The 25,491-nt window shown below is 38.3% G+C and overlaps 4 protein-coding genes and 1 long non-coding RNA gene across 23 annotated transcripts; 3 read left to right on the forward strand and 2 right to left on the reverse strand.

Moving 5' to 3' along the window:
- Nucleotides 1-319: 319 nt before the first annotated feature.
- Nucleotides 320-4,537, forward strand: LOC100121701 (myotubularin-related protein 6). Its single transcript, XM_001605263.6, has 13 exons — nt 320-767; nt 894-1,007; nt 1,081-1,243; nt 1,322-1,479; nt 1,552-1,680; nt 1,756-1,890; nt 1,954-2,086; nt 2,165-2,391; nt 2,479-2,729; nt 2,808-2,948; nt 3,021-3,147; nt 3,220-3,480; nt 3,556-4,537. Exons 1-13 carry the CDS (start codon nt 732-734, stop codon nt 3,700-3,702), a joined length of 2,022 nt encoding a protein of 673 aa, XP_001605313.2. The 5' UTR covers nt 320-731; the 3' UTR covers nt 3,703-4,537.
- On the reverse strand, nt 4,064-10,780 carry LOC100121684 (E3 ubiquitin-protein ligase TRIM33). Its single transcript, XM_001605245.5, has 12 exons — nt 9,548-10,780; nt 9,247-9,476; nt 8,891-9,171; nt 8,697-8,807; nt 8,315-8,622; nt 7,757-8,229; nt 6,578-7,105; nt 6,164-6,488; nt 5,942-6,083; nt 5,681-5,864; nt 5,367-5,519; nt 4,064-5,283 (listed from the first exon to the last, which is right to left on the reverse strand). Exons 1-12 carry the CDS (start codon nt 9,894-9,896, stop codon nt 5,110-5,112), a joined length of 3,258 nt encoding a protein of 1,085 aa, XP_001605295.1. The 5' UTR covers nt 9,897-10,780; the 3' UTR covers nt 4,064-5,109.
- Nucleotides 10,335-11,754, forward strand: LOC116417688. Its single transcript, XR_004227952.2, has 2 exons — nt 10,335-10,542; nt 11,512-11,754. It is a non-coding gene; the product is annotated as an uncharacterized LOC116417688 (long non-coding RNA).
- LOC103316599 lies at nt 10,774-13,189 on the reverse strand. Of its 2 annotated transcripts, none has more exons than XM_031932081.2 (5): nt 12,097-13,189; nt 11,770-12,009; nt 11,575-11,691; nt 11,323-11,479; nt 10,774-11,241 (listed from the first exon to the last, which is right to left on the reverse strand). In XM_031932081.2, exons 2-5 carry the CDS (start codon nt 11,971-11,973, stop codon nt 11,063-11,065), a joined length of 657 nt encoding a protein of 218 aa, XP_031787941.1. In that variant the 5' UTR covers nt 11,974-12,009; nt 12,097-13,189; the 3' UTR covers nt 10,774-11,062. The 2 variants fall into 2 exon arrangements, with proteins under 2 accessions (XP_031787941.1, XP_031787943.1); XM_031932083.2 differs by having other exon boundaries at nt 10,782-11,241; nt 11,770-12,029; nt 12,097-12,642.
- Nucleotides 12,679-24,635, forward strand: LOC100121651 (alpha-protein kinase 1). Of its 18 annotated transcripts, none has more exons than XM_032600352.1 (17): nt 13,238-13,377; nt 14,473-15,145; nt 15,712-15,793; nt 15,981-16,277; nt 16,372-16,513; nt 16,585-16,704; nt 16,792-17,054; nt 17,132-17,244; nt 17,329-18,060; nt 18,831-19,043; nt 20,250-20,596; nt 20,756-21,070; nt 21,148-21,469; nt 21,640-21,771; nt 21,932-22,206; nt 22,468-22,618; nt 22,701-24,635. In XM_032600352.1, exons 4-17 carry the CDS (start codon nt 16,048-16,050, stop codon nt 22,706-22,708), a joined length of 3,363 nt encoding a protein of 1,120 aa, XP_032456243.1. In that variant the 5' UTR covers nt 13,238-13,377; nt 14,473-15,145; nt 15,712-15,793; nt 15,981-16,047; the 3' UTR covers nt 22,709-24,635. The 18 variants fall into 18 exon arrangements, with proteins under 18 accessions (XP_031787931.1, XP_031787932.1, XP_031787928.1 ...); XM_032600357.1 differs by having other exon boundaries at nt 20,765-21,070; nt 21,658-21,771; nt 21,974-22,206; XM_032600353.1 differs by lacking the exon at nt 13,238-13,377 and adding an exon at nt 13,832-14,091.
- The last annotated feature ends 856 nt before the right edge of the window (nt 24,636-25,491 follow it).

The following is a 25,491-nucleotide window of genomic DNA, read 5'->3' on the forward strand; positions in this document are numbered from 1 at the left end:
ACGAATTACTTATTCAATAACTTTAATATCTGAATATCAGTAATATATAAATATCGAAAAAATTAGAGATATTTAAGAAACGGTTTTTTAACTTATTGCATCCTTTTTGCCCGTACAAAAAATAACGTTTTAATTTTACAAAATTTTACTTATTCGTGTGCAATACGCTAATTCTTTCTTCCGATAAATGTTTAGACAATTCAATTCGTCTGCATATAAATATTAGAAAATGTATATTACCTATACATATATAAAGTTTCTTTACATAGGATACTTGATAGGAAATATTCAACTAAACACTTAACTGGTAGTAATTTCGTTACTTATAAACAATAAAAGAAAATAATAAAATTGCGATTTGAAAAATGTTTTGGCAACAGTGATCGATCGACGGCCGATTCAGCTCATTCGCAGCTGATTGTCGGTATAGTAGAGTTGTCGCCTCTGCAGCGATAAAAATGTCTTTTTTTGTAACGTGAAGCGATATTTTTCTGTCAAAAAATGACTACTTCGAGATAAGACAAATAAATAATAAAACAAAGTTCGCAGATTTCAAGCTTATGAATTTGTAAATCATCGTAATCTCTGAGTAATCCTTATCTCAAAGCTTGAAATCCACCATGAGTAAAAACCTACTTGATTAGGAAATACCTGTTGTAGTATAGAAAATAGTATTTACACCAAATAAGTACTTTGCAAGATCTGTCAGACTTATTTTTTTTTTCATAAAAATGAACGACACAGATCCAGTATTAAAACTCCAAAAGGTTTGTATTTCATTCATAGATAAATAAACCATTCATGTATTGATTAATAACTATTTTATCTTTTCAACGGTGCATACAGAAATTATTTGAATATTTGTCTCTTAAAATAAATTAATTATATTCTAGGTGGAGAATGTGTTGATGCTCGATAAGTATGGAGTCAAACATACCTTAGGAACGTTTTACTTAACAGAGACACATTTTATTTTTATGGAACCAAATGGAAAGAAGAAAATATGGGTAAATTTTTTGTTTTAATCACACACGAAGATTTAAAAAATTTGAAGTTAATGATATGTGCATTTTATTTTAGGTTTTAAATACACATGTTGCTAGTGCTGAGAAATTACCTTTATTGACAAGTGGTTCTCCTCTGCACATAAAGTGTAAAAATTTTTTTGTTGTAACATTTGTAATTCCAAAAGAGCGGGATTGTTATGAAGCGCATTTAACACTACTTAGATTATCTTCTCCAAGTAATAATTGTCTATTTCGTGAAAACTATTAAGTTTTTTGTTACCTTAGTTCTAATCAAACTCATTTTATGTTCATAGCAAGAAAAAAAGATTTGTATTGTTTTCATTATAAAGGCATTAATGAAGGATTAACTCAAGAAGTTGGTTGGAACTTTTTTAGTATTCAAGATGAATTCCAAAGACAAGGTGTTCCAAATGAAGAATGGTCTTTGTCTTACCTCAATGTTAATTACGAAGTTAGTGACATTTTTATTTAACAATTAAAAAACGTGCAATATTAAATTTTCCGAATGGTTTTTGCTTTCCAGCTGTGTGAAACCTATCCAAAGTATTTGTATGTGCCCAGTTCATGTAGTAACACTGTATTAATGGGTAGTGCTAAATTTCGCAGTAAAGGAAGACTACCAGTATTAACTTATCTGTACAGTAATAATAAGGTATCTTTCTTAGTATATACATAATGAAAAATATTTAATTGATATTGAACATTTAATTATTAATTGTTCATGTAGGCATCTATTTGTCGATGTAGTCAACCTCTGTCAGGATTTAATGCACGCTGTTTAAAGGATGAGCAAATGCTTTATAATTTGCTTTGCACTAATCCCAATTCAAAGTATCTTTATGTTGTTGATACTAGGCCTAGGGTAGGTGATTTAAAATTTCAATTATAATTTTTGATAAAAAATCTTATACTGTGTGCTTTTTAGATTAATGCTATGGCTAATCGGGCTGCTGGAAAAGGCTATGAAAATGAAAATTTCTATGATAATATCAAATTTCAATTTTTTGGCATTGAAAATATTCATGTTATGCGGTCAAGTCTAGCAAAATTGATAGAATGTAGGTACATTTTTTATATTTTAAAGGTTATTAATGTTTGAATGACAATGTTAACTTTTTATTAATTATTGTTCCTAGTACAAAAGAGTACCTCTATGAGTATGTTTCTCAGTGGACTTGAAAGTAGTGGATGGTTAAAACATATATGTGCCATATTAGAGACATCATGGTTTATAGCTCGAAATATAATTAATGGAATTAGCGTAGTAGTGCATTGCAGTGATGGATGGGATAGAACAGCCCAAGTTTGTTCTTTAGCAGCTCTGATGTTGGATCCATTTTACAGGACTATACATGGCTTTCAGGTATGCATAAAGCGGCTGCAGTATATGTTATTCAAAAATTAATAACAATAATAAAACTTATTTAAAAAAGTATATTTATTCTCACAGGTTTTAATAGAAAAAGATTGGCTTGCTTTTGGTCACAAATTTAATGATAGATGTGGATTTATAACTGTGGACAGTAAGGAGCTTGCGCCTATCTTTACACAATTTATTGATTCAACGTACCAACTTTTGCAACAGTTTCCATACATGTTCCAATTTAATGAACAATATTTAATAACGTTACACGATCATGTACATAGTTGTCAATTTGGAACGTTTATTGAAAATTGTGAAAAAGATAGACAATCTTTGAAGTGAGTGAATCTTTATTTATTTAATTATTTTATACATAAAAAGGAAAATTAGTAACATTTATAAATTAAATTGTACAGACTTTCAGAGAGGACTTACTCTCTCTGGGGTTACATGGCCCAGCATATCAATGAATTCATTAACCCATTGTATTCAAATAGCCAATATAAAGAGGAAACTAGTCGAATTCTTAAGCCAAAACTAGCCCCACAAAATATAGTGTGAGTGAATAAAATGCACACGATTTAAAATAATTACAATCAATAAATATTCATTTTATTTTTTTGGAACAGACTCTGGCGCGGTCTTTACTTTAGATTCGAAAATGGCGTTCATCCTAGAGAATCTTGTGATGATTTTCTCTTAACTATAAATAACCATATAAATTCTTTAGAAGACCACGTCAAATTTCTCACGAAGGTATTCCTTAATTAATTAAACAATTCAACTATAATTTTCATTATGTATTCTAAAAATTTTACGTTTTCTTAGAGAATCAATTCAATAGGACAATTGAATTCAACAAACAATATGGAAATAATGTCACCTAACAAGTACAAGCTTAATAATGAATGTGTTAAAGAAAGCCTTAAAGAGCAATTGGCAATTCTTACTAGTAATATTGATGGTAAAAGTAAAATGGAATTGAGACAACTAATAATTGAATTAAATGCTATTTCTTTAGAATGGAAGTCATCAAGAAATATGAGTGAATGTAAATGTGGTACTACTTTTGATGCTTTCAATATAAAGGTAAACTATCTTGTCTTTAAATCTTTAATTAAAAAAAAAATTATTGTAAAAAATGTTTTTTTTTGTACATCTTAGTATCACTGCTGGTCCTGTGGAAATGTTTTATGCCAACGTTGTATGGGTATTAATAGAGTACTTGAAGGGTACTCTACTCAACACGCTATTCCAACATGTAAATTTTGTTCTCAAAAGTCTACAGCAGTGACGCCAATTACGCCTTAATGTGCAAGTCTTATATTAATGTCTTATTATTCAATAGTATCTATTTGCCTAAGAAATATTATTAATATTTGATTCAACGATTTGGCATCTCGATTTTTAAAAAAACGAAGCTCAAAAACGTATATTTTTTAGAATCTCACGAGCTTGAATGTCAGATATGTTTTACGTGTATTGATAAGAATTATTTACAGGACAATAATTTTTGGGTCAAATGTTTTAGAGATCTAGAAGTTTATGTATTTAAGTATAGAAATACCTTCAAAAAATTGACTTATTAGAAGAAGTAATACTTAAGACTAAAAATTATAAACGATTTATAAATAGTACATCAATTGGGCTCATACAGAGAAAACAACAAATATTTTGATTTGAATTAATAAATTTATTTTTGCAAAACCTACAATGTTGGTACATAAATTACACAAATATATTTAACATGTACACCTAAAATAGTTTGTTCATCAAAAATATTTATCAATTGCCTGGATAACAATGTTTCTTTTCTCTAACTTGATCCACTCAAGTTTAATATTTTACATTTGTTAATAATAATAATTGGATATATATGGTTAAAAAGTTTAATCATCAACTTGCAAGTATTTATTTATATCAAAGTATACTTCTTCTGAAACTTGCAGAATCCTGTATATATAATTTACAAGTTTTGATTAATTTTTTAAAATGATATTTAAGTGGGCAAAAATTAATGTGTAGCTGATCAATTTAATATACAATGATTGTTATAAAATGATGGCGGTTGAGTATAATGTAAACTACAGCACACCATGACCTTGACGCCAAAAAATGTTGTCAATAAAACTGTGATAGTAAAAAATATAAATATTCTAGTCACATTAATTCAAAAACACTCAAGGTCTGCGCAATATGAAATAACATTATAATATAAAAAATTTCTATGTTTAAGGATTTGTCACTTTTAAAACCATGATTTTTCAAGTATAATTCTGCAACAATTTTTATAAATTTTTCAAGTTGAATAAGAGTTATTAATATTAATGTCCGCATTATGCATTTTGTGTAAATATATTGTTTTTTAAACTTAATACGTAAAATTTTATTTTTTATGTCTTTTGATAGCGTGCAAAAATTCGGCATTCCAGTGTAGGTATGAAAAATTATTTATTATTCTGCAACGAGTTAAACCAAAATATAATACACGATACGCATGCGAATATTAAAGCGGTGTATTGTCGGGGTGCGAATGATATATTCAAATTAATAATCGCAGAAAATGAATATTTCCATTAAAAATAAAGCATCCTTCGACTTGTATATTACGTATACATTGTATACGTAAACGATAACAATTGCGTTTATCCAATGTCAATTAGAAAAATTATTTTAACAATTCTATTTTACAATTACTTAAACCCCATTGTTCGCGCTCTAATCGTTAATAATACGTCGATATTTCCTATTCGGTGGAAAAACTTCTTCATCCTCTTCGCCTTCTGCAGAGAGATGCGCATCATTGGAAGCGTAGTTCTCTGCCCATTTTGTTAGCAACTTTTCGAAAAAATAATCTAAACTCTTTGCTTCATGAAAAACTTGAGATTCGGGCTTGAAATAAATAAATTTTTCAATAAAATTTCACATTATAAGAAATAAATCATAAATCGCGATTTAAAATTTGGTGTACTTACAGGATTAAAGGTATAAGCATTCTTAAACATTAATCTAATATCAGCTATCACTTGCTTTAAATCTGTGTAATGATTTTCACTTTCAGGCTTAAGCTTTTCTTTGATAACATCCAAGGCAATCGGTTTTTTTATCACTCGATGATATTCGACGATCTGGTAAATAAACAAATATTAATAAATGTAAATGAAAAAAAAAAATATATGCATAGCACTACTTTCGAGTTTATGCATCTGTAACTCCAAAAATAAACAATCATTTTAATTTTTTCCTGTGTTTTAAATTTATAAATTTCAAAAAGTAGTATCATAAACACCTCAGGTGGAACGACTTCTCTGAAAGGTAAACTTTGTTCGTATTGGCAGTACAACTCTAAAACTATTCGTTGAGCTATTCTCAAATCTCGAGTACTCATTCGATTTGGTCGCTTTTCTCCCACTGGATCTTCAGAGCAGTCAAGTACATTAGTGCAAAGCATGCATTGCCACGTTTCGCTTTCCCTGTTACAAGAGATCATTGAGAATTGGTAAATTTATAGAAAATGAATTATTTAAAATCAAAAGTTAAATGAACTTACTCGGGGAATGATTTTAAATTTGGTATATGACAGTAAAGATGGAAGACTTTAGGACACTTGTCGCAACAAAGAACAGCATCGCCACCGTCCATGCACACGGCGCACCAGTCCTCGTTTGGATCATTATTTGTCATGGATGTCGCTAACAAATTTAAATCACGCGTCAAGATAAATAATTGCAAATTAAAACCTATTAATAAAAAAAAGAGTTTAAATCTTTACCAGAAGAGTTATCTGTCATAGCATTGGCTCCTTCGTCGGTAGAGCTATCAACTTGCGCAGAGTCCAGTTGGTTTTTCTGCGTTTCGGGAATTACCATGATACCATTGCTATCAAGTTTGGCAATGGTAAGCATGAGATCGTTTAGCGATTTCTGGCAAAATTTCTCAAGACTCTTTTGACTCTCATCTGTAGGATGTGGTGCTGGACTAGGTGTTTTCGACATAGAGGAGCTCACCGCTTGAGTTGTTGGCGTCTGCGAAGTCTGCGTGACCACCGCAGCTGTATCGTTACTCACTGGTGGACTTGCAGTATTACTGTTACTTTTCTGCATGGAAAGAAAAAAATTAATGCATCCCTTGCTTTTATTTAAGGTCTAATAGCAGACTTAGAGATCAAATTAAAAGCCAGTCCTACCGTTTGGGCAGCAATGCTAACAGCTGGTTGATTTTTCAACGTGATCTTGTAAGTAGCATTACCAGAAGCTGCAGCTGGCATATCCTGTTGCACGGGATTCTTTGCAGGATAGCTGGCAGGTATTTGCGCGCTCATGTTCTGAGGTATATGCCAGGGCCGAGCTGATTGCTGCATAGCTGCTTGTCCCTGAGGTTGTAGAGATTGCTGCTGCTGCAATTGATGCTGAGGCTGAATTTGTGGATGCTGATACATATTGATCATTGACTGCTGATTCGGCTGCCGCATTTGTATCCCCGTGAGCAGGGATGTACTGGCCTGATAGGTTTGCTGTGGTGCTATGGGCCTCTGACCTGGATTGGGATATCGATACCTCGGTGGGAATCTGTATGGAACCGTATTAGTTGCCGGCCTGTACGCGGGTGGATTGTGAGCAAGTAGTCCACGAAGACTCGCATTTTGATTCAGGTGCGGATCTGGTGGAACTGCCACGTGCATTTGTTGCTGATGAGGGTGAGTCGACGAAGTTACCTATGCGTAGATCAAGTTTTTCATTTAATTAATTTAACTTGTCGAGTTGCTGCATTTAGAAAAATTATTTTTATAAAATTTGATGAACAATCTATATTAATCTCTGTGATTTTAATTCTATTATTTAAGTAAATACAAAAAATAAAAAAATTCAGATTCGTTTATTAGCTGATCTTAGTTTAAGTGTTTTAAAATTGTTTAAAAAATTTTGACTAGGTAATAAATAAAAATCTAATTATTATCGTCTTTTCATAATTTATTAACAGTGTACATAAGAAAGTATAAAACTCAACTTATTTAGTAAGCATAGTATTTTAAATTTCATAGGTATACAAAAATACTTTCATTTTAAGTACTAAACTCTATCAGGTATATAGTTGTGTCATTATAGTTCTTAACTTTTAGATGTTACATATTTGAACAAAACTAAATTGTTAATCTTAGTTCAGTGAGTTTTTAAACTAAATTCAAAATTTTGGGTAAGGTTGCCGATTTCAATTTCAATTTCCGTTTTGATATTTTACTCTCTTCACATGCTGTAAGAGATGAAAAAATTGATCTAAGATTTACGATTTTGTACAAATTATATATATATATATAAGAACTAATAGCATTGAAAAAAAATTAGCGGAACAGTTAACGCCAATATACCTGTTGATGGCCAAGTCCTGGACGTTGAGCCATCATCATTGGCTGTTGCTGTGGCTGCATGCGTCCATTGAAGTTGAATGTTTGCATCCTCTGCTGACCCTGAGGTGATGCACGCTGTTGCATGTTATGAGCATTGTAGTGTATAAAATTTTGCGTTTGAGCTTGCATTTGTTGCTGGTTGGCCATGTGCTGTTGAGATTGCATTGCAATTTGTTGATGTGACGTATTAGGAATGTTCATGGGTTGCATGTAAGCATTGGGAAGAATATTAGCAGCAGGTTGATTAGTCAGAAGAGAAATAGCCTGGGATGCTGGCGCTCCTTCCATGACTATGCTAACTGAACAAGAGTTTGTCTGTTTTTGTTCTACTGGCTCGCTTATTGGTGTTGTAGGTGCACTCGGTTCAGTTGACGGAGGTGTATTTGAAGGGTAGACTCGCCCGTCAACGACAATTGCCCCAATAGACGATATCACTGTAATAAATGCAAAATATAAAATTATCATATCGCATTGATTTATAAAATAAGAGAGAAACAAAGCAAAACCAAATTTACAAACCTTTAACTAAATCTGTCAATTTGTCCATAGATAAATGTATTCTGACAGGAATCTCGGGATTAGGAATATCTGCTCTTTTACTTTTTATTCTTTGCAGGTGATTAGTTACCGATTTTTTACTGTAAAGCAGCTCCATATCAGTACCCTTATCTAAAGCATAATTAACAAAGTCTATACAATGATCAGTCAGTTTAGATAATTGATCTAAGGCTACTTTTTTCTCATTCAATGTGCTCTGCTTTTGCTCACACACTTCGTTTAGGCGCAATATTAACTGTTTGCCTCTGGAGCTAACAGCATTAGTCAATCTGAAAAAAATATTTTAAGTAATTAAAATGATATCCAAGCAATCAAATAAATTAGTTGTAAATTCTCCACTTACTGCATAACCATTTGTGTTATGTCTTGTACAAGGCTTGTTTTCTTATCAGATATAAGTATTTGACGGTCTTCGATCACCTTCATAGCACTTTTCAGTAATTCTCGCTTATAACTAGCATAAAAGTAGACGTTAATCAAGCAACTTTACATAATTTAGATTATAAAAAATATATTGTGCTTGCCTTAGCATCTTACCTAACTTCATTTAGTAAATTCTTCACGGATTGTCGAGTCTCCGAAGCAATCTCAACTATAAACTTATATTTATGGTCTCTGTGCTCAGTGAGTTGGCAGTCTCTGCAGGTTAGTCGATCACAAGTTTGACAAAATAGAGATAGTTGCTCGTGCGGATGCAGTGTACAAAACAAGTAGACAGGCAGTTTTTTTTCCCCCTTCTTACCACTTTCTCCATCATTAGCAATCTCCTCCTTGGGCTTTATGGTATGGTCCTTGGTTATTTTTAACCTTTGATGTGCCTATGGAATGCAGAGATTTGATGAGCTTTTGTGCACAGAGGAAGCATCGAAGCACAAACTAATAAAGTTCCTTACCATCACGCAATTTTGGCAGATCAGCTCTTCGCACTCAACACACCAGCTTGTTGCTATAGCATTCTCACTGCAATTAGTACACTTCTTTTCCTCCTCAGCATCCTTGGGATCATCCTCGCCAGTGTTGCTTGCATCATCCTCCAGGAACTTTGAGAAGAACCGATTCTCAATCAAATTCTCTGGCTGGCTGACCACGTTGCAAGATTCGCACATGATGATTCTCTCATCGGCTGGCAAAATCAAGGAGTCTCAGTGAATAGAATCGAAAGCAGACAAAGATAAAAAAATAGAAAGTACTCACGCAGGACCTCGGCGTCGACAGAGGTGCCGTGTTGATCGCTGAGCTTGGCGTTGATGCAACTGGTGCAGGCGGCGTGAAGGCACTCGAGAAGCTTTGCATTGTCGTCGGGCACAAGGCTTTTGCCACAGAGCGCGCACTTGGACATGTTGTTTTTGATTTCGAAGTCCTGGCCATGCTCGGTCGTGCATTCGGCCTCATCGTATTCCTCGGTATTGTTGCTGTCGGTGCTCATGGCGTAGGCTGCGGGCCCCTGCGCCTGTTGCTTCGACGGCGGTGGTTGCTCCATCGGCTCCTCTTTCACGATGCTGTTAAGCTCTGCCACGGCCTCGTTGCCCGTGCACGGATCCATACTTCCTGCTTATAGCTGGGTTGGCTTTCGCTCGCTTCTCTTTCCTGTGGCTATCTTGATTCTGGAGACCGTCATCGGCGCTCCGAGGACTTAGGACTCATGGCTCCGTCTGTTCCCGCGTCGAGTACTTACTTATACTTACTGCCGATGTTGGCGATCCGCGATCGATCGGATAACACTGTGGGCCGTGAATGCACTACTTGTTAGGGTGTAAACGATTTTGCGAGTACTTATGTGCCAGAGGAAATAATCGCGGTATCAGCGCGAGAGCGAAAAAAGGGACGGAGAGTGCACGAAAAAGAGACGGGAGAAGGCCACCATCAGAGGGCCAGCGGCATGTCTCGACCAAGAATATGATGTATTTTCGCGGCGGCGGTAGCACTTTTCGAATGTGTGTGAGTGATCCGATCGCTTGTATGTATATATATATTTATTCGCATGAACGTGATGTATATATATGATTGGCTGGTTGGTGGACGTTGCGTGTTGTGTGGTTGCCAATTGCCACCGTTATAAGGGCTTGATGGGGCGCGATTCACAGATTGCCGCGAAATATAACTGCATCTATATATGTGTTGGTGCGCGCGGCGCGCATAACAGCTGCGCGAACTCTCGAGAAGAAAGTTTTGAGACATTTTTCTATAAGGTTACATTTTCTCTTCCTTAACCCTCCGTAACCCTTTCCCCGCCCAGTGTTTTTTGAAACTTTTTTATTTTACGGATTTAGAGCTCCATTTTCGTGAAAGTGAACAATTTTTCTCCGCCAATTTTTAGTCTAATGAATGATATATTGATACTTTCACTCTCTTATTATTGCTTATTATAGAAATTATAATTACATAATGTATGTATTTCAAATACATAAATAAAACAAATATTTTTTTAAAACGTATGTTTATTTTTTAGTCTATGTTAGTGCTAGCTACTAAGCTGTGTAACGCATTTTTTTCATTTTAAAGGAGTATATGAAAAATATGTACTCTTTCTTCTTACTTAAAACAGTAAGATTGCATTAGTGTCCAATATTAAATAACTAACTTTTTATTTATATGTATGTACAGCATAGTAATGTTTACTTATTTCGTAGCAAAAATATTACATTTAAATTAATATCTAATAATAATAAACTTAGATAAATCACTTTTCACAATGACTGCTCAAAGGTTTTAGCATTGTTTTTCAGTTTTCACTGAAGATGAGTCCACTGCAACTCCAAAAAATGGATGTCTCACTTTTATGTTTTTAGGATATGGCACTCCTCCTGTCTTTTGATATTCTATTTTTTTCTTGGACGTATTAGTAAGTTTCCGCCTAATGCTTATAGAGCCTGCTGGTTTGATGTTGACTAGAAATTTTTATTAAATAGTTTGAATGAAGAACTAATTTTTTACATACACAAGTTTTAAAAACTGTTAACATCTTGTACCTGTTTTATAGACATGTGAGGTCTTATCCTTATTGAGCACGCATGTTAAATTGCTTTTACAACTTCTATTGATTGCCGAATACTTATCTTCACCAATTTTTATTTTGGACTTGTCCCCAAATTGAAGAGTCTGTCCTTTCAATTGAAGAGGATCAATCTAAATAAATGACATCAAATTTTATTTTATAGTCGAAGTTGGCAACATTTTCTACGCTTATATACAATTTTGAAGAATATCAAAGCAATACTTACTGTGCCTGGAACATCAACAACCCACACTTCATCGTCTTCATCCAAGTCTTCTATTGAGAAAGTTGGTTTCATCTCAAGATTTGCGTTCAGCGACTCTTTTTGTACGAATTCATCCAACTACGAGTTAAAAATTACTTGAAACTTGAAATATTTTAAATAAAATTCTTTATCCAAATTAAATTTTGCAATACTAACGTTGTGTGGCCTTGGTACTAAATCATTGTTTCCAAATCTGTTGTTCTCCTCTGCCTCTATAATCTCCTTGAATGTAGTACTTGGTGTCTTTAAAATACTTCTCCTTGGCGCTGACGTTGTGGTCGGCGAGTCCATTTTTTCTGAGTTTTTATCAGCGATCGTGTTGATCTCAGTTTTCAATTTTTCGGTATTAAAAACCGACATCTCACACTTCGACTATTTGAAAGATTGTTGGATAACCTATAACATACAGCGTGAATCTGTATCCCAAGTAATCAAATCATCAGTATTATGCATAATAAACATGACAATAATAAATAAACCTACGGTTTGAATTTCACTCGAGATGCATTCGGAAATTCACTTATTTACAAAACATAAATAATATCTATCTATTTTATATGTGAAAACTAGAACATCAACAGAACCATGTTGCCCGAAACCATGAATAGGTCTGTTGTTGAGCTAATAATCCTAATCTTCATGTCCGCAACCGGTTACAGAGAAGTCATTTATTGGTATACTGACGATCATATTGGACTCGTGAATCGACCTGCATAAAACATGGAGCAACCCGGTTGATTTCAAAATCCTTCATTCTTTAATCACGGTCTAACGTATAGTGTACAATTTATAGCCTCCAATGCTGCAATCGTACTGGATAATTTCATTCTAGAAATTATCTATCAAAATACCCAACGAGATACTCCAAAAAATTCTAAAGGTCTGATAATTATAATTTGATAAGCGATAACTCTTCAACTCGCGATCGAAAGCTCCGACGCCGCAACGGGGCGCCACGTATACGCCGTTTATCCACAATATAAAATGTATCACTATATCACGTTATATCCGTCCGCGGGACTCGCGAGAGCCGCCGCCGCCGCCGCCGCTTGAGCTCGCGGAAGGTGGCGCCTCCACGCGCACAGCCAACACTGCACCTCGCGTTTGGGTATTTGGGTTTGCTGATTTGTTGGCGCAGTCGGCAGTATGAGCTATACCTATATCTACGATACACACACGTAAGGTTCGCCCCAGCCCCTATACTCTACATATATTATTTCCTATATACTATATATCCTCTGCGCGCGCGGTGGCGCAAATGTGTGCGTGCGTGTGCCCAAGTAACCCGCTCTCTCGCTCTATCTCGCTCTGGCAGCAGTCGTTCTCGGCTCGACCGTAAAAATTCACCAGTGTGTAGAAAGAACCGACGATTCGCGCAGTGCAAAGCGAGCTGTAGTGTACAGGGGCTGCGTAAGTAAACAAACGTTCGCAAAGTCCGATCTCTCTCCGAGTCGTCGTTAACTGGCTGTCGTCCCAGCCACGGCCTTCGGCATTATTTCCCGAGCCGCGCGAGTCGGCTGAGCTGTTCAACGATAATTAAGGTTAAAACGCGCTGCTGCTGCTGCTGCTGCTGCTGCTACTGATCTGTTTCTGTGGTGCTGTGTGCGCGCTTGAACGCCATCTCTGTCTCGCTCGTTCAGTGTGCCTCATCGTCGTATATGTGCCGTACAAATGTAACGTCTACGAGGAAGAAGGGGCGATTTTTTGTGTTCGCGAGTTAGTGCTAGTGCGTTGTGTTCCGCAATTTCGTCGTCCAAGTCCAACGTAAGAGTAAACCTCGGCTGCCCTGAAGCATCTCTTTTTTCCGCCTCCACTCTCTCTCTCTCTCTCTCTCTCTCTCACGCGCGCGCTCCGACTGTGCTGTGCAGTCTTTTACTACTTATCTACCCAGCGACGAGAGAAAGAACAAGACAGCTCGCGAAGGTTTATCTCCGCGAGCGACACTGTGGCATTCCACGGAGAGGTCTTGCAGCGCGAACGAATATCCAGCAGAAATGCGCGCGTGAGAAGTGAGGACGAGGCACCGTGAAAAAAAGTGCGCGACGCTCTCATCGCTGCAATCGCCATCACAAGCCATATAGCGCGAGTGTGTGTAAATGCGTCTATGTGTGTGAGAAAGAAGGAGCGCGTATTATACATGCACGCAGCCTCTCTCGATCCGTGCATGTGTAGAATATGCGTCCCCCAGAGAGCGCGAGCGTATGATGTGTTCGCGTTTAAAGAGTGCGTATATTACAAGTGTGCTACGTGCTCCGAAACGCGGGGCTCTCCTATTTTTCGATCCCTCTTTCGCTATCTCTCTCTGTCTCTCTCTCTCTCTCTCTCTCTCTCTCCCTCTTTCTCATTTGGCTCGTCCGTCTCTGTCCCACGGCCGCAAGTGGCTAGCAGCAGCAGCGTCCAAGAGGGCGAATTCACGTGAAAGGAAAAGAGAGAGAGAGAGAGAGAGAGAAAGAGACGACGACGGAGACACACACAAAGGTGGACGTTCTTTCATGCGGGTGTTGGTGTGTGTGCGTTAAAACGTTCGGGTCGCGTTCTCTCAAAGTGTCTGTGTGCGTGTCAGCAGTACAGCACTCCTCTCTTTCTATCTCTCTCTCTCTCTCTCTCTCTCTCTCTCTCTCTCTCTCTCTCTCTCTCTCGCTCGCTCCCACTCGCGCCTATACACTGAGTCAGAGAGTACAGGCGGGCGTACGTTAGACAAGGACGGCCGACGAGTTATCGGGGTGAATGGGAAAAATCATAGCAGAATTTCCCGGATTTTCATCGTATCTCTCTCGCGCTACTCGAATGTGCCGAGCGATTCGCGCGATCCTGAGTAAATAATTATTATCTCTCTTTTTCACTCCTTCCGTCCTGCAGCAGCAGCATCATCGCGGTAACGCACAACAATCGTCGGTTATAATACACATTGCGCGCGGCAAAGTGAAAGAGAGACAGAGGTAACAGCAGCAGCAGCAGCAGCAGCAGCAGCAGCAGCAGCAGCAGCAGTGCAGTGCGTCTATGTGTCTGTGCTAGTGTTCGTATGTATGTGAAAGGTGTAACGAGACCGTCCGTCTCTCTCGCTCCGATCATTGCGGGAATTCCATCGCTCATTACACTCCTCCTCCTCCGTGTAAGTGCCTGCGGGGGTATACTCTTTCTCCAGTGCCTCAGCGTTGCTGCAACTCGTACTGTGTATACTCTCGCGCCCGCCTCTCGCTGACGGATCTGCAGCAGCAACACGCCAACAACAGCTGTTTCGCGCATCGGCCGCGTAAGCTCCTGCGAAGAGCGCGTCAACGTCCTCGCCGAGAGACTGCGAGAGAGGAGCGAGCGAGAGAGACACGACGATAGCCGTTGATTGCGCGGATATGCAGCGAAGAGAGAGAGCCTGCAGCGTCGTCGTCCTTTGTTCCTCTTCTCTCTGTCGTGGTCTCCCAACTCTTCTCGCGGCCTCTCTCTCTCTCGCGCGCTTCACGGGCGTAGTGCAGTGTGCGGCCTGGCAGTTGTCGAGACCATTTCTTTGCGACTTTGCGAGATATACATTTCTGAGGTTCGGTTTTCGCTGATTATCAGTGCAATTGTCCAGGCGCGATCGCGGCCCCCTGCATGTTTTGTTCTTTCTTTTTAAATTACTCTTATCGGCTGTTTACAAACACGAAGATTGTACGGGAGAGGTGCATCGAGAATCTGCATTCGGGCTATGCTGAAGAATTTGTTGATGAAGGTCGACACAGCTGATCGGCTCGTTGACTCTGAAATCGTTTGCTTTCAAGAAAATATTTGAATTTTACGAATCGTTAACGGTGATTCGCGCATGTAAACGTGTACCAACGATTTTAGCAGACATATCGGTATTTACAAACAGATCGCGAACCATTTTGATACGTGAATGAGTCATTGCCTTTTCTGAAAATTTGCAATTTGGCAACTATATTTTGCTTAAAAATTCATATTGAGTTATTGGGTTTCTTGGATTTTCCGTGTCATAATCAGTGTGGTCATAGTGGACAGCCATCAGCAAGTTCACTTTACAGCCAATATGTTTTTGTCTCGGTGCACGTCTTCTCAGTGTCACTATAGAGTAAACTAATAATCTTTTTTTTCTCTTGTGTTCAGATTGCCAGAAGAATAAAGTTGTGTATAAGGAGTTTGGATACAGTTTCTTTACCGCTTCAAAGAAATTTGTATATAATCCGAAGTGAGTATCAAGTGCTTACAAGTGCTACCTTCAAATTGTTATATCTACATGGAAGTTTTCAAATGATCAAATTCTGCTGATGTGTGACTCAAATTATCATTGCCTGACATATTTATCAACTTCCTATGTGGGATACTGTTCTCTGCTACAAAGTTAACATTGAATAAATTTGTTCTTGTGTCCACAGGAATTCAGATCTGTAAGGGTGTAGCGTGTTTGTCTTTCTTAATTGAAAAGAGCTAACAACGAATAGAATGTCAGTATTGAATCAGAGCGGAGATGAAGTGGTTGAGTGTCCGCTGTGTATGGAGCCATTGGAGGTGGATGATTTGAACTTTTTTCCATGTACGTGTGGTTATCAAATCTGCCGTTTCTGCTGGCATAGGATTCGAACTGATGAGAATGGTTTATGCCCTGCCTGCCGCAAGGCCTACTCCGAAAACCCTGCTGATTTCAAGCCTCTTTCAAAAGAAGAAATCTCTAGGTGTGTAGTTTAACGAGTGACATGCTTGAGGTTTAAAGTGACCCAGTTACATCTTTGTTCAGCATATAACCTCAAACAATTTTTTATGATGCAGGCTGAAAGCAGAGAAAAGATTGAAGGATCAGCAACGAAAACAGCGTGTTACTGAAAATCGTAAACATCTAGCTAATGTAAGAGTTGTTCAGAAGAATCTTGTTTTTGTGGTGGGACTACCTATGCGGCTGGCAGATGCCGACGTTAGTAATCAACAGTTTTCTTCTGATCTGTAAAATTACAGACATGTTGATAATGGATTTTTTGTCATCAGGTTCTGAAGAAGCACGAGTATTTTGGAAAGTTTGGAAAAATTCACAAAGTAGTGATAAATCAGAGTACTTCATATGCAGGTTCTCAAGGTCCCAGTGCATCAGCTTATGTCACTTACCAGGTACTTGAATTTTTGGCATAATGAATAGTTTAAAAACTAGCTTATTTCGTCTATTATTTAACAAATGCTTCCCTTTTATTTTTGTAGCGTCAGGAAGATGCATTGCGGGCTATAGAAGCTGTAAATAATATAGTCGTGGACGGCCGGACAATAAAAACATCTCTAGGTACTACAAAGTACTGTTCGCATTTCATGCGAAATCAAAGTTGTCCAAAACCGGACTGCATGTATTTACATGACCTTGGGGACCAGGAAGCATCGTTTACCAAGGAGGAGATGCACCAGGGTAAACATCAGGAATATGAAAGAAAACTTGTGCAATCTTTACACATTAACAGTACGTCACAACGGTAAGAAATTTTATATTCAGTCGTCTATAAATGATGTATATTATGAGTATTTAATAATCTCGCTATTTATTCCTTAGGAAACCAACGCCATCGCCACCCGTTGGAACGGTCGGTAGCACACGGGAAAATGGGCCAAATTCACAAGCCAAAGAAGCTTGGCCATCGTTACAACCAGGTCAACAAACAAAAGGTCAATATCTGTTTTTTTTTTTGCAGCCACATTAACGTCTGCCGCTACTTCTTTGCACCAACAGCAAATTCATTTAAATTACAGAAACACAATCAAATTGTAAAGAACCCTCGCCTCCAACGCAAACTCCCACACCGACGAATAGCATCACAAATCACGAGAACGGCACCACAAATGGGGTGCAGAACAACACCGCATCTGCAACGCAGAAACAGAACAACAATAACAAGGGTGAGAGTGGTGTGAGTTCACGGCGGGGGAAAAGCAACAGCGAGAGTAAGGCCCAAGCAGCGCGTAATAAACACAAAAATTCGCAAAACAAGGAGAAACACAGCAACACAAGGACGACATCGCGATCGGAGTCGAATTCCAATATAACGGCGAGCGCCAATGGTGGCTCGCAGCTTCAAGTGAATGGCCAGAAGGAAATCGCGAACCCTGCGGCCGACGCAACGGCTGCAACCACCGCCACGACGACGACTTTGGCTACAACAGCGACTGCGACGGCAACGAGTGGTGAAGTGGTGATACAAAAATCGAGTGGTGGTAGATTAAAGGCGGATCAACCGCCCCAGCAACAACAGACTGTACAGAATAGTAAGGGATCGAAGTTAGTACAGCAGGTACAGGATCTCAAGATCAACGGAATTGTACAGAACGGAGAGCAAGTTCATTCTGAGAATGACGTTGTCGAGCCTCAGAGAGAAGGTGGTACTCCAGCAAGTACGATATCTAGCTCTGAGGACTCTAGTGTGAACCACCAAGTGGAACGTTTAGCTGAGTCGAGCGAAGAGACTAATAGCATAGCTATTTTAGGTGAGTTCATCAGAATCATTGTAATCTTATTGGCACTTCTCGTCTATTGTCGCTGGAGTAGTTGATTATAATTCTGACTCTCTCACGCTCTCTCTTTCTTACTTTCTCACAAGAAGAAATCAGTGATAATATTTGCACCGTACCAATCAAGTCTTGAAACAATGATTTCTTTGATTCTTTAATAATACTCATATATACTAAAGAGTGTACACGCGAGAATGGCTAGTCTTCTTTTTTTTCTGTTAAATATACTCTGCGTGCTCTGAAAGATTGCAGCCAGTTACCAAACGAGATTTTTGTTTCTAGTGTTACAAGCATTTGTTATAAAATCAGATGTTAATGTTGAATTTGTTGTGATATTTTATGTGTTGAATCAAACATGCCACAGGCTTGTAATTTATGCACATGGAATACATGAACAATTTATACATGCCAAAATAAAGAGAGTTTCTCAATGGTTAGTGTTGATCTTTTTTTTTTCTTTTCTGATTATTAACGATCTGCAAGAGAAGGTAAGATACGAATGACACTAAAACACTAATAATACGCGGTAACTCAAAAAGAAAATATTGCCATCCGCGATGAATCATTCGACAACGTACACGTCCTTAAAGCAATTTCGCGTACATGCGAGTCGAGTTCCTTATTAAAAGCAAACGCGTACGCAGAATCGATCAGCTGTTTATTCTGGCATTGTGTTTTGAGGAGAAGAGCGACGATTCAAGCGTGTCTTGTAGTGTAGCAAGTGTTTTCTATCGTTTTCTCTGTAGGTTCTTCACCAGCTAGTACAAATTCATCGCAAGGCGTTAGTCATCAACCACCTCCAGGATTACATTCCACGAGTAGCGTCAACGCAAGTACCCAGGCCCAGCAAATCAATCACAGATCTATATTTCAGTCGGACAATAACAGTTTCTTTAGTTCGAACACCTTTCAAAAACTCCCGACCCCCACGACGCCCGCACCTCCGACAACACAAGCAGGTAAGCCATATATTTAAAAGTTGCCAAAGTTACATAGCGCATACCGCATCTCGTCTATTAATAACCAGCCCACTTTCTTTTATTCCATAATCGACTCTGTCAGCGGCGTAGGTCTGAAAACCTCGATAGGAAATCCGGTTTCTATAAATTCGACTGCAAAAAGGACTGTTGATAAATTTATCGAGCCATTAAAAATAGAGCCACTAATTCTTCGGGTATTAGGAAACGATCGTTCTATAATTGATTACTCGCAATGCATAACAGAGAAAGACACGGAGTCGCGCGGTTATTTGAGCAAAATTCTGCTTTCCCTCCATGCATGACCTGTTATTCAGATTAAGCTTACGAAGCGGGCTGCAAATTTAGCCACGGAAATGCCTTTTCTCGTGTTATTACCGACCACGAGCGAACCTTTCTCTGCTCCAAAATAGACGCTGCTTTTTCCCCTAAACATTCAATGCGTATCAACTCGCAAACCTCTAACGTAACTCCGCAACACACATCCCGCATCCAATCGATAAATTCACTCGTCGTTCGCGAGTCGCGCGTGTCTTTCGAGGAAAAGTAGTAAACACAGGAGTAACGGGACTCGTTGCATTCCTCGGCTTCGACTCTATTTCTCCTCTTATTTTTTCGCCAACTTACGAAGCTTCCCGCGCGACTGCGCGTTCAATTAGTCGGAACTCCTCGCGGCATATATATTTTGCAAAGTAGACGTAACACACTGATGATAAGATTCGATAATTGAATTATAAAGTAGAGCTGAGATTAACTGCGTGGGGGATGTACGGCCAAGTCGAACGCAGTTTTTACACGTCGAAATTCGAACAATTTTGTTTGTCGAATTTTGCAGGAAAATTGTGCACGTTTTAGTCTAAAAATAACTATTTTAATAGTTCGAAAAAATGTTGGTTCAAAAGCGAAAAATAATTATGCAAGTGTAAAACGAAAGGCACGGTCGATGTTTCCGTTGGCTGTAAATGTTTTTGCTCGTGACTATCTCGTACATGCAGATTTATCAGTGGTCTTGTGTGCTACTTTCGATTTTTCCATAGCTCATACGCAGTGTCCGTAGATTATTGGAAGCGCCAATAAAACGCGTAAGAATTCAATAATTGGAGACAATACGATATCGTAGTAGTGTTTGCAATAAAAGCAAAATTCATAAAAAAAAAGACAACTAACGTCAGCTGTTAAATGTTTCAGCCAACACAGGCGTGGATTGGACGAATCCGGGAATCGCACCGATTCCGGACTCCCTACCGACGGTGTACTCAAGCGAAGACTGGCAGGCAGCATTCGGCTTCCAGACCGAGCTATCCCGCTCGTCTCTTCACCTCTCGCCCAAATCCAGTCCGTCGCCCTCGCCCCGAATATCCTTCAGCAACGAGGTCGACTTGGATATTCTTCTCGCCGACGAGGACTACCCGATACCCGGTGACAATCCTGCGAGCAGTGCCAGCAGCATAGTTAGTCTAGTTGCAAATTCGCCCGCCACCAAATTCATGGCTGACTTCCAGCAGAATTCCCTGCAGCAGAGGCTAACGATGCAGGTGAGAAGGGAACGTGTACTCTTGCGTCTGCTTTTTCTTTTTGTCCTGAATTCTTCGTGATTTTTCTGTGCGAAAATCATGAAAGCGCATAATGGAAAGAAAAGGAAAAGGGATGGTTGAAGAGTAAACAGTGGATATTACAATGACATTGTCTGCTAGGCAAATCAGAACCAGGAGAACACTGAATACATAAAACAAAACGGACACGCGACGCTGAGCGAACTGCAGAAACAGCAAGAGCAGCAGGGAGGATCGGATAGGATCAAGGCCGACGATGACCTGGGCTTCGATCCTTTCCACGAGACGCAGAAGGCCCTCGCAGAACTAATGGAGAACGAGATGCAGATTCAGCAGCAGAGGATGTTCCAACACCAGCAGCAACAGCAACAACAACAGAGGGAGAGGGAGGAGCAAACGAGGGTGCAGCACCAACAGCAAGGTTCTGTTGGCATCGGCGCGCACCATTTCACACATGTATGTCTAATTGTCTTACTATGACTTAAATGACGAGTGCTTTGTGATAAATTTACTAACGTACTTTCCATTTCAAGGTCGCCCACTTAGCGCACCTACAACAGCAGGCTCAGCACCTTCAGAACCTACAAGTCCTCCAGCAGCAACAGCAGCAGCAACAACAACAGCAGCAGCAGCAGCAGCAGCAGCAACCACATTCGCTTCTCTCTCGACTTCCGCAAACGTTACTGCAGCAGAACGGTGGTGCGCAGAGCCCGGTCCAGAGCTCGGTCACGGTTGCCGCCCTCGGACAGCGAAGTAGACTGCCGCCCCCGGGCTTCCCAAGCTCGACACCTAATCATATGAATTCCTTCGGTCTCGGCATACCTCGACCGGCACCCACGGCGACTACACTCACAGGTTAACATTAGTTTATGCGTTAACAATAGTTTTACTTTGCTACATTATGATAGTTTCAACAGAGATTAGCAAAATTTTTTCGGTAAAGATCTGCGCTTACTTTTTGCTAAGCTAATTAGAAACGTTGAGATATCGCGTCGTAGCGTATGCAACTGGCGTTTCTGTTACAGACTTACTTATGTCTACAGGTAGCAAGATACTGCCGTTCGTGAGCCATTCGTCCGGCGTCCTATTCACGGGAGGACAGCAGAATCCGCAGACCTCGTTTCTTCAAAACCAAAATCCGCTCCTCAATTCACAAGGTAACTACACTTTCTTTATTGTTCTGATCATTTTTTGGTTTAAACTTCTTTCATACTCTTTCGTTCGATTAAATTATTAAAAGAGTATTATAGACGTTAAAGCAAATTCTAGTATTGTTGATTTATCGAAAACAAAAATAATTACACCTTTTATCCGCAGGGGTTGGCAAATGTGCCAACGATGCGATTTACACACTTAAAGATTGGTGCGAGTTAAGTGCCCAGCAGCAACAACAGACGCAGCAACAGCAACAGTTCCACCATCAAGCGCTTTATCAGAAGGGTGGTTGGAATAATTTCGGATCAATTTCAGACTTGAATCCAGTTGATCCAGCCATAGTGAGTTCCCGGCTACTTCCATTCCAGAGTACTACCAGCACATGGCAATTCCCTCATGCGCACCCTTCACACAATGTGTCTCACAATGCCCAGCAGGTACTTAAAATTTCGCCATTGCATTTTCATCAACGGGACCAAAAATTGTTTCAGTTTAAATAAGTACCGTACTAAATCACTTTTCGTGTATTAGTGCACATAAATCGAATGTTTACTACTACTTTCTATTTCATCTTGCACAGCATGTTTGAACATGGATGTAATCAACATCCTGTTTATAACTGCACTTGAAATTTCATACAAGATGATTGATAAAAGGTCGTAATAATACAAAATTTTATGAACATATTATTTTCTTAGGAGCAGACTGCGCCTCCGGCACAGCACTGGGCAATGCAACCGCCACCTGGTTTTGCCGCACCAACACCGAGTGTTCCTCTCAACGTCCAACAGACCAGCACAGCTGTTCAAGCGCACACAAAGTTCATCTCTGCGGGATCGGAAATTGAGAGTGAGTCTTAGCTATATTTATGAATGCCGTTGAAACACTTGGATGTTTTTGATGTTAATTGCATTCTTTAACTTTTTCACAGATATATAGGTGTGTCGAATATAAATGGGAAAAAGAAATAGCACGGCGAAGAGTGCAGCTTTTTGATATAAGAAAATATATGACGATAAAAGTCCGGAAAGCAGCAAAAGGAATTTAAAGTCAATAGCGTACGTTTTCCTTGACTTGTGTCTACGTCTGCCCCCCCCCCCCATTCCGTAATATTTTATTCGCATTCAATGAATATTTAATATTTACTGAAAAAAAGAGAATATATGATTTAATCGATAAAAATAACTTTTTACTTTACTCTGTTACTGTTTCATATTTACATTAATCATAGTTATCATGCACATTTTTGACGTTTCGGTCTGCATAAAAAGACTACAAATAGATTGAATTGTTCGGTTTCAAATAATTAATGTCAAATTTATTATCTAATGAATACATCTACTGCTAATATTTAAATAACGTGCTACTAGGCTTTAATTTCTTACACAAGATATATTTAGTTGACTTTGTAAAAGATTTTCCTAATCCTTTAAAAAGTTGGTAACTAATGGGGACCGGAATACATGTACATGATATACCAATCGTACGAGTACTTTGCTGCTGTAGCAAACGTGACGTTATTTGAAAGAAAACATGCAATATCGTATACTTTATGAATTTTTTCCTTTTCAATGATGATCTGTAAGTCAATATTAAAAGTTTGATGGCTCTTATGATAGTACTGGGCATTTAATATTTTTTGTACATACAAATGGCAAATTTGTTTGAAATAATCATGAAAAAAATGAAGAATTTTTCGCATTATTCAGCTGTTTATTAATTATAGTTGAATAATTGCAAAAATTGTATAAATTGTAAAATTATTAAAAGACAGAAAAAATTGAATACCTGATAAACTGTTGAGTGTAAAATTGTGTAAAATGTTGAAATACACAAAATGCCAGCCAAACACATTTGAGCCTCCAACTTGATTAGCCATGTATTTCACCAGGTGTTATCTTTTAGACAATTGACACAATCATATAAAAAAGAAAAATAAATCAAATAGCGTCACTTGTTTTCAAATCTTTATCCGGACAATGATTATATTTACGTATATTCAAAAAGTATATAATAATCACTACATGATCACCGCAAAAGTATGTGAAAAATGATAAAAATACAATGAAAGGCACAGTTTGACACGATAAAAACACCGCAGATCTGTAATAGCTGCTGACTTGCTAGACGTTTATTCCACCAAAGCTCCACTTGGATTTTCTACGTTGTTTATTCTGAGAAAAACTTGGGATTGTAGATTTTGCACGGATAAATTAATTAAACCGTGAAAAGCTGAATAAGGGAGAGAACGAGGAATAACTTCGATAATGATCGTTCAAGATTTATATTTGCTATACAGAACTTGACGCTCGGCTGTATACACAACGTGAAATCTCCAAACGGTGAGAGTTTCGTGCGACTTCGTTTTATAAATATAACAATGAAAATACACAAATACATGAGAATCAGTGTACGCTCTGTTTTGATCGTACTGTGAAAATTATGCGGGATGCATTGCACTTGTTGATGCGAATGAGTTTAAACGACAAAAAAAACATCAGGGCTGTCAGGGACTTAAAACGCTGAAAACATATAGCGAAGATTTAATTCGCAATCCCCATGTAAAGATGTAATTGAATACGTCGCGTTGCCGTTTGACAACGCGACTGTTCATACGCTGCGACAATGATTAAATTGATTAATCTTGCGATGATCAGGTCCGATTTGTACATCGAGTACAAAAATCGGACGCTAGGATGACGATTAAAAGAAAGTATGAAACGCATACGCGAGAGAAAGAGAGCGAGAAAGCGATAGAGAGCGAAACGATTGAGGTACATAATGAACATATGATTATATTATAGATACAATTGATTTAAGGTAATCGAAAAATATATAATATGCGAAAAGAAATATTGAAAAGAAACATCTGAGTGTTTGATTTTTCAACATATTTACCCTCTTTTAGTAGTTTTTATTTTTTTATAATTTTCGTTGACAAATAGTTCTTTTAATTTTACAAAAAGTCTATACGCAATTCATCAATGTAGATTTCTGATTTATCAACATTTTTTTAATAATAACGAGAAGAGTGAAGAAAAGAATATTAAACTCGGGTTTGAAGCCAACAATATTACAGTCTGCGATCAAAATTTTGTTTTACCGAGACTTTGTACAATTATAAATGAAATAATGTTGTCTTGAATTGCTTATAGTGTTGTCAACAAAAGCATCGTCTATACTCAAAAGTGATGCACGCCGCAACACCGGATATGCAGTAAATTCGGTAAGCAGATTTTGCTATATACATATAGTCTCGGTCCATATCAACACTTTAGACGAACGGGAAGCAGAGCAGTACTTCAAATCAGCATTTTGTGCAGCATAATGCCGACAATGTATACGTAACACAGTGTAATAACGCCTCTCGGCGATACTAGTTACGTCATTATGCATTTATCTGCAGTGATGTTCTAATAAAAAAGAAATGGATACATTTCAGCGTAACTAATACAGTCGCGCGGAATATCGCCTGACATTCTTTCGAGTTCGGATGAAAAATTGAATGAACAAAAATAAGTCGGTTACGTGCTTCCGCACGGCAGCAATTTTAATCACGCGTGCCGCCCCGTTCTCGAAAAACGCGAAAAATTAATTTTTGGGATCGTTCACCGATTATACAGTCTTGAATATAAAAATACGTTCTCGTACAAAAGACTAACGCCTCGAGTAAATCCAGCCGTATGCGTGGGTAAGTCATAAAAAAATGTTCTCGCACAAGA

Source organism: Nasonia vitripennis, chromosome 5 (genome assembly GCF_009193385.2).
Source record: "Nasonia vitripennis strain AsymCx chromosome 5, Nvit_psr_1.1, whole genome shotgun sequence".
NCBI classification, from domain to species: domain Eukaryota; kingdom Metazoa; phylum Arthropoda; class Insecta; order Hymenoptera; family Pteromalidae; genus Nasonia; species Nasonia vitripennis.